General features: G+C 51.3%; 1 protein-coding gene across 1 annotated transcript in view; it reads right to left on the bottom strand.

The window, feature by feature from the left end:
• Nucleotides 1-11,928, bottom strand: part of LOC105817294 (HLA class I histocompatibility antigen, B-41 alpha chain-like) — an 89,650-nt gene extending 77,722 nt beyond the window's left edge. Inside the window, exons 1-5 of the mRNA XM_012652947.1 lie at nucleotides 11,785-11,928; nucleotides 11,387-11,656; nucleotides 10,862-11,137; nucleotides 10,017-10,292; nucleotides 9,781-9,897 (exon numbers count right to left, since the gene is read on the bottom strand). Coding sequence (XP_012508401.1) covers nucleotides 9,781-9,897; nucleotides 10,017-10,292; nucleotides 10,862-11,137; nucleotides 11,387-11,656; nucleotides 11,785-11,857 — 1,012 coding nt within the window. The 5' untranslated portion in view covers nucleotides 11,858-11,928. The remainder of the gene's footprint in view (nucleotides 1-9,780; nucleotides 9,898-10,016; nucleotides 10,293-10,861; nucleotides 11,138-11,386; nucleotides 11,657-11,784) is intronic.
• Between the last annotated feature and the right edge of the window lie 1,317 nt (nucleotides 11,929-13,245).

Below are 13,245 nucleotides of genomic sequence, written 5' to 3'. Positions count from 1 at the left end.
TATTATTATTATTTGGGCACAGAAACAGACCACAGGCTGAAATAACTTTATAAAGCAGGGTGTGAATCCCTGTGGTGGTGATGATCCCCGGCCCCTACCCTTTCTGGTTCAAACTCTTTCTCCTCTCAAGTTGAGCAATGCAGGTTCCCTCTAGCATAAAATGATACTCTGTGTGAAAGAGCATCTTGGCTATTGCATACCCCTAAAGCATGGGTCAGATGTTTTAGAGAGTTTGTACCATATGTGAATTCTATTTAAAAATTGTGACATGAATCATTGTGATGGGAATAATTACCCCTAACTTAACTCTTGGACAAATTGAGGCCCTTGATATAAAAGAAACCAGAGAACTTGAGGTTTCTTCTGTCTCCCAGCGTGGTAAACAGAACCACCTGTCTGATCCAGAAAGAAAACAAGTGGCTTGGTCGTCCAACCTAGTAGTAGTCATGGTAAAAGTAGTATTGCCAGGTGTTTATTATAAAAGTAGTGTATGCTCATGATTTTAAAAATTCAAACATTTTCAGAGTGTATAGATGAAAAGCCTCTCTCTTTACCCGCTCAACCCTTCTCCTTGCCATTCCTCCTAGTTAATCATTGGTATTAATGTTTTGTGTAGCCTGCCAGTTTTGAATGTAAGTATATATTGCTTTTTAACATAAATCATATTGTACCATAAATACTCTTTGCAACCCCAAAAGAAAAACTATATGTAACACATGCCCATTGTAACACTTGTCAAACATTATAGCATGCTATAAGTTTAAAAGGATTTTTTCCAAAAATATGCTTCTTTATTTGAACCTTGTAACAAATCTGTGAAATACATAGGACTTATTTTGTTTTTCTTATTCTGTGACTGAGAAAACTGGCACACAGTTAAATGAACTTATCTAACAAGTTTGACAGCTGGTCCTTGTAACCCGCTGAAGTGGAATCTATAGGTCCTGGTGCTCAGTGCCTTGGTGCAGTCAGTGATATTTCCGCCAAGCTCAGCCTTCCCAAACAGACACATCCCAGTGGGGCTTTGTTCTGTTTACGACCCACTGCGCTCACTTTGTAGACGGCAGTTTGATTGTGAAATACACAAAACAAATGAACAGTAAGTTACAAATGAACAATAAGTTACACTGTATTTCCAGGTCTCTGGTACTTCTAATTTTACAGCGGTCCACATAATTTACGAATGTGGATATCCACATTTGGAAGCTCCGTTCCCAAATTGAATTGCTCTGCCTAAGAAAGAAAAGAGAAATTTAGAAGTCTAAGGGGAAAGTTTGGGAATGTTACTGAACTTGAACTTTCAGCATTTGTCCACGAGGCCACATCAGAAGGATGAGGACAAGTGATTTGAGGAAAAGGAAAGAGAAGTTTATTAGTTTGCCTGCAAATGAGGGGAATGGCAGACTCTGGTTTCAAAGTACCATGGTCTGCTCTATAGGCAGAAATACAGAGCTTTTAAAGGGAGTTTTCAGCTTCAGGCTATTGCTGTTTAACTATAGTTGATGGTTCTGATCCATCCCAGCTCATGATCTTGGCGCATACAAGTCTGTTGAGCCATCTCCTGTGGTACAAAGAACAAAGGACACTCCCCCATCCCTCTGATTACTGGCCTTGGGGCACGGATACAGGTTTTAATTCCCAAAAAGATTGTGGCGGGTAAAGAGACAGCTCATAAGACTTTTTACCCTTCTCCAGGCCGTTCCCTCTGTTATTGGAGTGGCTAAGACCGCAGGGAGCCGCCTGGAGAAAAAGCAAAGGAAAGGAATCCATTTGGTGGCCCAGCTGGGATCTGAGGACATCCGTGTTGCTGTGCTTGTTTTGTAAAACCTCGCTCTATCTCTCCCACAGGATTCTCAGCAAAACTTACATTGCTCCTAATGTTTTGTAAGCACTGCTGAGGAAGGAAATTAGAAATATTTTTACCCCAAAATATGGCATTTTGACATGCTGGACTGACTGAAGAAGCCTCAAGTTCTCTGACTTCTCACGACTATGGATTCTCCCCAGATCGTTGACGTTTCTTTATCTGCCTGAGAGCCAGACCCATCTAGGAGAACAATTGCTCTTTTCTTCCCCTCATTGTAAGAACAGGGGTGTGAGCACACCTGTACAGACTCTTTAAGAAGAAAATGTCCTGCCTCTCAGACTCATTTAAATTCCAAAGGGAACTATTTCCCAGCTAATCTTTCTTCCCCATCCATTCATTCTCCCCAGCAATCCTTTATTGACACTCAACAGCATTCCTCTTTTCCTCCCTCCCACAACCCATTTTACTAGAAAGGCATATAAGCTTCCGAAGCCTGTTGGGGAGTTGAATCCTCATTGTCTGAGGCATCCCATGTATACCCTCTAAAATAAATTTGATAGTTTTTTCTTATTAATCTGCTTCATTGTGCCCTGATTTTTCAGCTAACCTTCCAAGGGCAAAGGGGAAGTTTTCCCTTCGCCCCAACACTGATTTCTGGGGAATAGGAGAGTGCCGAGTTCTGTCCACTAGTAGGCAGGAGACAAAAAGAGACCCCACAAAAAGAACTACCAGATTCGGGTGACAGGTACCCTAAAAGCCCTGACTTCACCACTATACAATTCATCAAAAAACCCCTTGTACCTCCGGTGAACTAAAATAAAATTTTAAGGCTCGTCCCTCCACCGGCTGACTGAATGAACCCCCTTGTGGCCAAAGGAACATCTAAGAAGGAGAGAGGGCCCGCGGTGGCTCACGCCTGTAATCCTAGCACTCTGGGAGGCCAAGGCAGGCGGATTGTTTGAGCTCAGGAGTTCGAAACCAGCCTGAGCAAGAGCGAGACCCCGTCTCTACTAAAAATAGAAAGAAATTAATCGGACAACTAAAAATATATAGAAAAAATTAGCCAGGCATGGTGGCACATGCCTGTAGTCCCAGCTACTTGGGAGGCTGAGGCAGAAGGATCGTTCGAGCCCAGGAGTTTGAGGTTGCTGTGAGCTAGGATGATGCCATGGCACTCTAGCCTGGGCAACACAGTGAGACTCTGTCTCAAAAAAAAAAAAAAAATAAGAAGAAGGGAAATCAGACATGCCTCATCATGCCCCACTCCCTTCTTAGGGACATCCTTTCCCTTGGGCCTGTTAATGGGTTACAAAGGATGTCCCCAATAACCCATCTAAGGTAACCATTATGTAGGTCAAGGATTTAAGGCAGACAGTTGCAATAGAAACTGGGTATAAAGATGAAAAACGCCTGGTTAGAATGGATCAAATATTCTGTCTGCACCCTAAATAAAAGCCATTGTTACACATGTGTGACAGGGAGACCGGAGGCCCAAATAGTTCCCTTTCCACATGGTGGTCTGTAGGTCCTACGAGCATGCACTGGATGGTAGCTCTCTTCCAGGAGACCACGGCATGGGGAAATGAATCATGCAAAACCCTACTGTTGCTCTTCCCTGACGTGAGAGGTCTTGCGGGTCAGCCCCCGAGGACCGTGAGGCCACCAGCCTCTGACGTCAACTTCACCTCGTGTCTCTCTAGACAGGAGGAGGGAGCGGCATCTCTCGAAAACATGGCAGGGTGCAATGAAAGCCTGGCCTTCAAGAAGCTACAGGATCAGTCTGCCTTCTCCACACCCCGAGGAGACGTCTGGTGGGATTGTAAAGACAGACTGAGGTCCTGCCGGAAAGCTGGAGTGGCACCTGCACTTTGGTGCAATTGGCCATCCCTTTTGCCCTGGTATTCCATCAGCTCCCAGTTGAGGAGGGGACATCAGACAAAAAGAGAAATAGATGCTCCCAGAGGATCCTTTGATTCCCATATTTTTATTGATGCTATTGGAGTCCCCCGAGGGGGACCCAATGAATTCGAAGTTAGAAATCAAATAGCTACTGGGTTTCAATCTATATTTTTCTGGTGGTCCACTATAAATAAAAGTGTAGGCTGGATCAACTACATATACTATAATCAACAAAGATTTGTAAATTATACCAGGGATGCCGTCAAAGCTATAGCCGAACAGCTAGAACCTACCAGTAAAAGGACTTGGGAGAATGGAATGGCTTTAGATATGATGTTAGCAGAAAAAGGGAGTGTGTGTCATGACTGGAGGCCAGTGCTGCACTCACACCCCCAACAGCACAGCTCCGGATGGCACAGTCACCAAAGCTCTGCAAGCACTTACTACCTTGGCTGATGAGCTAGCCGAAAACTCAGGGACAGGTGACACTTTCACCAGCCTCATGGAGCAGTGGTTTGGAAAATGGAAAGTTTTGATGACATCAGTGCTAACTTCCTTAATTATTGTATTTGGTGTCTTAACATTAAAGGGATGTTGCGTTATCCCTTGTGCTAGAGGACTAATCCAAAGAGTAATAGAAACAGCCCTAACTAAACAACCTCTTTCACCCCCATATGAAAACAGGTTGTTACTGTTAGAAGACCAAGAACACCAAAGTCATCTCCTCCTCATTGAACTTGAAGAAAAGAGTGGAAAAGTCTAACATAAAAGAGGGGGAAATTGTAGGGGGAGATAACCTTGGCTTGATCTTTTCTGCCAAAGTGTCAGGAAGTAACACACTCCCACACACCTTACTGTGCCTGACTGGCCCACCAACTCTAAACGTCTACTACACTGAGAGCCCCTACCCCCTCTTCCTGTGTGTCTTAGCAACACCCCTTAGCCAGTCGGGTAAGAACAAGATTGTGGGTGGAATTCTCGGCCAATGGGATGAGACACAGCCACAGGTCTGCGTTGGGGATAAAAGGTGAGGACCCCCTGTAGCGCAGCTGCTCTGACTGCCGCTGGCGCCCTTCTGATCAGAAGTAAAGGTTGGGCCTTCCTTACCCAGACAGTTTGCAGTGTCTGACTGCTCTCTTAACGACACTGGGGGTCGCTTCTAACACCACGATACCACCCCAATGACGAAGAGTGCACACGGGTACAGACGAAAGCTGGAGGTAACATCATACTCTCGAGGGAATGGGTGGAAAGATGTTGTTTACTAGTCTCTTGTTCATCCGGCCGACCAAGAGCCTGCAAAGTGCCAGACGAAGCTCTAATCTCACATCACTGCTGCAAAGATGGGAGTTTGTCACTCTTCTTCCACCCCTCGCCTCCCGGCACCTGCACCCTCATGCTATATCAAAATTGCACACTGAAAATCTTCAGAGGGGACAGAAACCACCTCCCTCCACAGGAAAGGACACTCTCCAGTCACCCCTCCGTTGAACACGGACATGAGGCTCAGGCTCCACCTGCCAGACTCTGACCAGGACGAGGTGACACAGAGGGGCTGGGACTGTGCAGAACACATTTTGGTAAAGACAGACAAGTGGCAGTGGTGACGTCCACTTGCCAGGAGCAGCATTGACAGCAGTCCTCACCACAAGGCCCAGTGTCCAGCATCAGGGTGTCAGAGGTGTGAGCAGTGGCATCTGTCCCCAGCAGCAGGGGCAGGGGTTCCTACCAGGGATCTGACCCAGGGTGGACTGTGGATTCTGCTCCTGGCTGTGTAGCCACAAGCCTGGCTTTGTGGCCTTCCCTCCAATAAAATTACTCCCCAATAGCATATATATGACTTTATATGTAAATTGGAAAAATTTGGCTTCTATTGTTTGCTCCAAGAAGTGAGTGAGAAATGAGTCTGGGGAACAGTATCAGAGAGCAGCATTCAGGGATGTTCTCCAGGCAGAGCTAAGAGCCGATACTGGAACCTTCTACCTGGCTGTACCCCAACGGAAGAGAGAATGATGCGAATCTCCCAACATCATGTCTCATAATTAATGATATATGTTCTCCCTTTTCTTCCCAAGGGAAAAGAGGACATTTAAATGGGTGTAAGACCCACCCTGGGCACTCTCTGATCACTGGCCTCAGGGCTCCAGTCTGGTTGGGCACTGGGTTCGCTGGTGGCACTTAGACAACACTCAGGCCTCTCCCAGAGCCACCCGCTCAGAGTGTCACGCAGAAGAGCAAGGACTCGCGTGTTTACCAAGCCCTGCAGGTGGGCTGAGCGCACACGTGGGGATCCTGCTCTGTGTTCTTGCTGCGGACATGTGACCTGAAGACCAGCAGCATCAGCTCCACCCTTGTCACGAACACGGGACGTCACGCTCCACTCCTGATCTTCTGTGTCTCAGTGCCACGTCCAGGGGACCCTGCACCCAGTACAGTCTGGGACTCCCTGGTCTCCGGGCCTTCTGGACGTGGCGTCGGAACTGTGCAGTCGGCTCTGGGCGTGTGGTCGGATCAGATCCTCAGCACTGGAGGCCCAGGGTTCAGCCCTTGTTCCCTTTCTCTTCCGTAGCCAGTCACTCCCTTGGTGACCTCATCCCCACTCGAGGCTTTAAATATCAGTTACATGGTGTCACCCCCAAATCTACTCCTCCAGCCCAGACATTTCTCCTAAAGTCCAGACTTGTTGTCCAGCTGCCACCCCGGCCCCCTCCCCTGCACTCCTGGTGGCGCCTCCTCCACTGAATGCCTGCGACGCCCCCTCCTCAAACACGCCCTGCCACAGTCATCCCCATCTCCACCGACGGCAGCTCCGTCCTTCCACTCACACAGCCCACACTGTGCGTGTCCTCCCGGACGCCTCTTCTCACACCCCAGATGCACTAGGAGACGCTGTAGAGTCCATCTTCAAAATGGATCCAGAACCAAGGGCTTCCCTGGATTTCCGCTGCTCAGCCGCCCCCTGCAGCCTGGAACCTGCCCTCCTTTCCCGCTGTTCCCCACTCCTCGCTCCTCCCGCCTCTCAGTTCTGCTCTCAGCACAGCAGCCAGAGACCCTTTAAAAAGGAAAGTTGTACCATGTCCTCTTTTGCTCAGAACTGTCCTGTAAGTCCCCATCTCACTCAGAGCAAAGGTCAGACCCTCCCACACCCTCAGGCCCACCTGCTCCAGCCCCACCTCTGACCTCATCTCAGTTGCTCTCTGTGCAGCCCCAGCCTCCTCGCTCCTCCCACGGCGCAGACGCCTTCCTGCCCAGTGCGTTTGCGCTGAACTTCCCCTGCCTGGAAAGAACTTCTCAGCGTCCTCGCAGACACTTCATCGTGTCCTTCAAATCATTCCTTAGAGCACGGAGCGTCCATGTTTCCCTTCTTTGCAACAAGGGCCACGCTGACCCCTCAGTGCCACAGCCACCTTGCCTGTCCCCACACCCCACACTCTGGATCATGTTCCCCTGTAACACTCACCGTCTTCTAACAGAAACACTTTCCTTGTTTGCTCTGCTCGTAGAACATAGTCTGTCTCTTCCCACTGGAACAGACGCTGCACAAGCCAGGAATATTTCTGTTTTTACTTTAACTATGTTCCTCCCACGTGCAGAAACAGTTTGTCATGTATCCGGCCAACCAATGACACTTGAATGAACGATCACTGTAGAGCACCTCCCTAGTCTAGACACAGGATCTTTATTAATGTAGCCTCAGGGCAAGTGCTGTTTTGAGGCAGACACATCACAGGGGCCTGTCACACTGACATTGTCCTTACACACTGACATCAATGCCACCTGTGCTATTGTGTCCTCCCTCCCTCCCACACAACATTCCTGCACACTGCAGCACACAGAGATATTCCTCTCCTAGGAATAACCATCATCCTTGACTGTGGGTCCAATTTTACACACAAATATACATCTAACTTAGAGCCTACTTTATAAATCCTTGAGTTTGGATTTGAGCCAACGACAGGATTACCAGAACTAAGGGTAGGGATGGGGGTAGGTGGGCGGAGACAGAAACTTAATAGGAATTTATCTGAGCTAAGGAGTGGTGGGATCCCTCCTCTCTGCTAATTTCAGAATTGGGTTCCTGTAAAAAGGCTGGGTGCAGCAACACGGATGGAACTGGAGGACGTTATGTCAAGAGAAATAAGTGAGGCACAGACAGATAGCGCGTGTCTCTCTCACATGTGGGAGCTAAAAAAACTGACCTCACAGAGGTGGTGAATAGAATGGTGGTTACCAGAGGCTGGGATAGGTATAAAAATACAGTTTGATAGAAGGAATAAGATCTAGTGTCCGGTAGGACAACAGGGTGATTGTAGTTAACAATAATTTACTGTATATTTCAAATCAACTAGACGAGAAGATTTAGTATGTTCCCAAAACAAAGAAATGATAAACCTTTGAGGTGAGGGAGTCTAATTACCCAGATCTGATCATTATACATTGTATGCTTGTACTGAAACATCACATGTACCCCATAAACATAAACAATTATTATGTATCTGTAAAAACTAAAAATAAATAAAAAAGGAATAAAAGTCTGGGGAACAGATGGGGAATAGAATCTAGGAAAGAGCCCTAGGAGGGCAAGAGCTTTCTGGGTCTGAAAGTTCATCTTTTGATACCACAGAGACTCCTGTGTGCAGGGGCTGCCCTGGGGGTATCTCAGCCTCCGTCATCCTCCTTGTCCAGGTCCTGCTGGACAAGGTTCTACTGGGACAAGGACAACAGAGCAGAGAGGATGACACAGCCAAGGGGTGACCACATAAAGCCCATGATGGACTGAGCACTGACTGGGCACAGCCCACTCCATACTGGGCTCCTCATAGCCTTCTCCTGTCCCCACCTGCAGTAGACTCAGCAAAGCAAACACAAGGATTCTGGAAGATTCTCAGGTCTTCCATTTATTTCCACTCTCAAATTTTAGGAAACTCCTCCTTTAATTAACCCATCAATGTCTCATTGCAAGAATTTGAGAAAACAAATTTATATTCAATTCTTATTCTCAGTAGGGGAGTAGCTCAGTGCACCATGATGTTGAGACAGGGATGGAGACATCCCAGCCCTTCCTCGCTGGAACAGGAAACATGATTGGGCACAGCACATGGATCAGCGTGACAGAAGGAGCAGGTCACAGGGGTGGGCTGGCCTCTCCACCTCATCACATTACAGGAACAGGGACGCAGAGTCATTTAGGTGCCTTTGTAGATAAAGAAGTCAGAGGCTCCTGAAGCCACAAAGGGGAGGCGTGAATAAATACTGCATTGCTCAATCCCACCCAGGCAGCTGTCTCATGCTGGAGAAAAAAATAATCAGGAAGAAATTCAGGTCAGTCACAGTAAGTGGTGACACTCCGAATAGGGCACCACACACTCATAATGCCCCGTCAAAGTCTCTCCAGAAGCCCAGCTGTGTTCCTGCTGCCCCACCCCCTCCCATATCAGGCCCCCAGGCTCTCACCTTTACGAGCCGTGAGAGACACATCCGAGCCCTGGGCACTGTCGCTGCCTGGGGTAGAACAAAACAGGACCTGGTCAGAGCCCACAGGAGATACAGCTACAGGAGGAATTATGGGGTGTGGGAGCTCCCCCATGGGCTCCTGTCTACACTGTCCAAAAGGTCTCAGGGATAAGTCCCCCATACTTACAGGCAGCCTGAGCGTAGCTCCCCCCTTTTCCACCTGTGGGAAGAAAATGCCCTGTGAGAGGCCAGAGAGGAGGCAGGGCCATGAGGTCCTAGAAAATCCCCCTAGTCTTGGACCCCAGAGAAGGTTCCAGAACTGTGACTGAAGATCTAGGCCAAGATTAAGAAACACGAGGAAAGGAGGGACTGAACCAACTGCCCTCCTGGAGGTCTGTCCTCAGCAGGGACTCGTCCCTGTGACCTGTGACTTCTGGGATTCAGATCCCCATTATCACAATCATCAAGGTGATAAATTTGTTCTTCATTTTCCACGTCCTTTACAATAGAGCAAGTGTGAGCAAACAAGGCCCGTGAATGAGGCAGGGCACACTTCTGCCTGCGCATGAAACCTCCAGTGGGACAAGAAAACCCCAATCCCACCCTCACCCCTTCCCCACCTGAGCTCTTCTTCCTCCACATCACAGTGGCGACCACAGCTCCAGTGAGCACAGCTCCAAGGAGAACCAGGCCAGCAACGATGCCCACCATGGGGACGCTGGGCTGGGAAGGCGGCTCTGGGAAAGGACGGGAAGGTGAGGGGCCTGACCCCAGGCTCAGCCCTGACCCTGCTGAAGGGCTCCAGAAGGGCCCCTGCTTTCCTGAGAAGAGACCTGACCCCTGATCCCTTCCTTACCCCATCTCAGGGTGAGGGGATCTGGCAGCCCCTCGTGCTGCACATGGCACGTGTATCTCTGCTCCTCTCCAGAAGGCACCACCACAGCCGCCCACTTCTGGAAGGTTCCATCCCCTGCAGGCCTGGTCTCCACAAGCTCCGTGTCCTGGGTCTGGTCCTCCCCATCCCGCTGCCAGGTCAGTGTGATCTCCGCAGGGTAGAAGCCCAGGGCCCAGCACCTCAGGATGGCCTCATGGTCAGAGACGGGGTGGTGGGTCACGTGTGTCTTTGGGGGGTCTGAGGAGAGGAGTCAGAAAATTCAGGCACTTTGCATCCCTCATGGACACTCCAGCAATGCTCATGTGACATCCTCAGAATGGACAGGACAAACGGGGTGGGGGAAGGGAGTGCAAAATCCAGACACCAGCCAGGACCCAGGGGTCTGAGATAATCTCCTATTCCTCGGAAAGTTCCAGTCTCTGTCGGGGAGAACGGGGACGTCCGGTCTTGGCCTGAGTGGAGGCCAGCGACGCAGAAGGGCGGGAATCAGGCCCCAAACACAGAGTGTGAGGCAGAGAATACGGCCTGAGAGGAAAAGTCACGGTGCCCACGGCTGCTGCTCGGTCTTTCAGGGACTGTCTTCCCCTCCATTCCCTGGGGACTCATCCCTTAATTGTCCCAGAGGGAAGGGCGGGTGCTCAGAGTCACTCCCTGGAATAGGATCTGGACACCCAGGAGGCGTCTTCCTGCTCTGGACCAGATAGAGAGCCATATTCTAGTGTCGGGCCCATTTTCCTCCCCTCCTTGTGGGAGCAGAGCGGGGACGTCTACAGAAGATGTGGGAGGCGCCCCGCGGCCCCGCGTACCCGCGCGCTGCAGCGTGTCGTTCTCGTGCTCCAGGTATCTGCGCAGCGAGTCCACGCATGTTCCCTCCAGGTAGTCCCTGTGGCGCTCCGCCACACCGGCCGCCTCCCACTTGCGCTTGGTGATCTCAGCCGCCGCGTCCACCGCGGTCCAGGAGCGCAGGTCTTGGTTTAGGGTGATGTATTCGGCGCCGTCGTAGGCGTACTGCCAGTACCCGCGGAGGAGGCGACCGTCCGGCCCCACGTCGCAGCCGTACATCCTCTGGAAGGTGTGAGACCCTGGCCCCGCCCCCCGCAGTCAGCCACGCCCACTCGGCCCCGCCCTGCCCCCCCCAACCCGCGGGGATTTTGGCCGAAACCGAAAATGAAACCGGGTGAAAGTCCCCGCGGGCTCCTCCGGGGTCTAAGGTCTTGGCGGGTCCCGCAGCCTCGGGGTGACTCTCGGACCCGGAGACTCGGGGCGACGCGGGCTTCTCTGTGGCGGTGGGGAGGGGTTGTGACCTGTGACCCGAGCCCGGGGTCACTCACCGGCCTCGCTCTGGTTGTAGGAGCCGCGCAGGGTCCGCAGGCACACTCCGAAATTCTGTGCGTCGTCCTTGGCGTTCCGTGTCTCCCGGTCCCAATACTCCGGCCCCTCCTGCTCCACCCACGGCGCCCGCGGCTCCACCCTCGGACTGGCGGCGTCGCTGTCGAACCGAACGAACTGCGTGTCGTCCACGTAGCCGACTTCGATGTACCGGGACTCCCCGCGGCCGGGCCGGGACACGGCGGTGGAAAAATACCTCAGGGAGTGGGAGCCTGGGGGCGGGGAGGGGCTGAGACCCGGCCGACCCTCCTCCCCGCGCGGCGCCCGTGTCCTGCGCCCCCGCCGGGCGGTCCCCTCGCTCCTCCCCGCAGACGCCGCTTCCTCCCGAGCCCGCACTCACCCGCCCAGGTCTCGGTCAGGGCCAGGACCCCCGAGAGCAGCAGCAGGAGGGTTCGGGGCGCCGTGACCTCCATCCTCGGGGTCTGGGGAGACTCTGAGTCTGGGTAGGTCTGTGGGGACTTTATCACCGGGAACCGCGGCGACGCTGATTGGCTTCTCTGGAAACCGAAACCCAATGGGAGTGAGAACTGTGGCCGCGTCAGCAGTATCCAGGAAGAAGGACCTGACACGGGTTGGAACTGGGAGAAGTGAAACTCTGGGAGATGGGGAATCCCCGACGATGAGCTTCGCCGCCCCGGTCGCCGCCCTCGGAACTGAGGCCCTGAGAGCCACGCCCGGGGCCCTGCGACATTGCCCTGACCCCTCCCCTCCTGCACCGAGAGCTCTTTGTCACACTGTCTCCCTGAGTCCCGGCCCAGGAGCTGTCTGAGGAAACCAGGGACAGACCCCCAGGCTGGGCCCAGCCCCTGCCCCTTCACTTCCCGCCCGGGAATCCCTCTCCCTGAACTGGACTCCCTGCCTCCTACTCCTTTCCTCTCCCCCTGGACTCTTCTAGAATAAACTCACCCCAGGGAACTTGATGCCAGAGTGAGCTCGCCCTGAGATTGGAGGTGTAGACACAGAGGTTTTCTCTTTAAACCTGGAGACTTCCTGTCTGAACACACCATATGGAAAGATTCCCATAGAGACCCGTTTCCTTTTTGCTTATTAACTAGGGTGGGCAGCACAATCTTGGTAACCCCTGGAAGATCAGGAATCTAAGGTGTAAAAGAAGTGAGTTTGGCCCCTCGGTATATAAATGTGTCTAAACGCGTTACAGTTAGACTCAGAACGCTCCCAAGTTTTACTCTCCCAGACGATGTGTCTTGGACTCTGAGTTGTTGTATTTTAAAATTATCTTCGCTCCATAGCCCTGAGTCTGTGTGCGAGAATCCAGGACATCCCCTCATATAAAGGAGCACAATCTGTTACTGTCTATTTCAGCCAGGAGTTGTAGGACTTTAATCACTTCAGAGCTGCACATGCTTAGTCAGAATGCCCCTCACCAGCGCTCGCGCCTTGCCTGTTTTCATGAATCATTCACATCTAAGCTGTGTGTGTATTTTGGGGGAACACTTGGTATTTTTAACCTGATTAACATTAGGAGGCAATTAGTGTTTAGGCAGCCTCACAAATGTATTAATTATGAAATACAGGCTGCTGGAACAGCAAGAGCCAATCATGGAGCTACGCATGGGGAGTTAGTACTGCCTGGGACGGAGGACCAGGAGCGGGTCCTTCCGAGACATCTGCCTGGGTGCCAGCATCGCCCCTGGTGAAGAAGCTGCCATCAAGCTCGTGTGAAAGCAAAGCACCCCCAGCTGCACATCGAGAGCAAGTTCTATGTTTTTTTAAGTTAAAAAAAAGAAGAAAAGGGCCGGGCGCGGTGGCTCATGCCTGTAATCCTAGCACTCTGGGAGGC

Source organism: Propithecus coquereli, unplaced genomic scaffold (assembly GCF_000956105.1).
Source record: "Propithecus coquereli isolate 6110/MARCELLA unplaced genomic scaffold, Pcoq_1.0 Scaffold404, whole genome shotgun sequence".
Lineage (NCBI taxonomy): Eukaryota > Metazoa > Chordata > Mammalia > Primates > Indriidae > Propithecus > Propithecus coquereli.
This window is presented reverse-complemented; position numbering and strand designations above follow the sequence as displayed.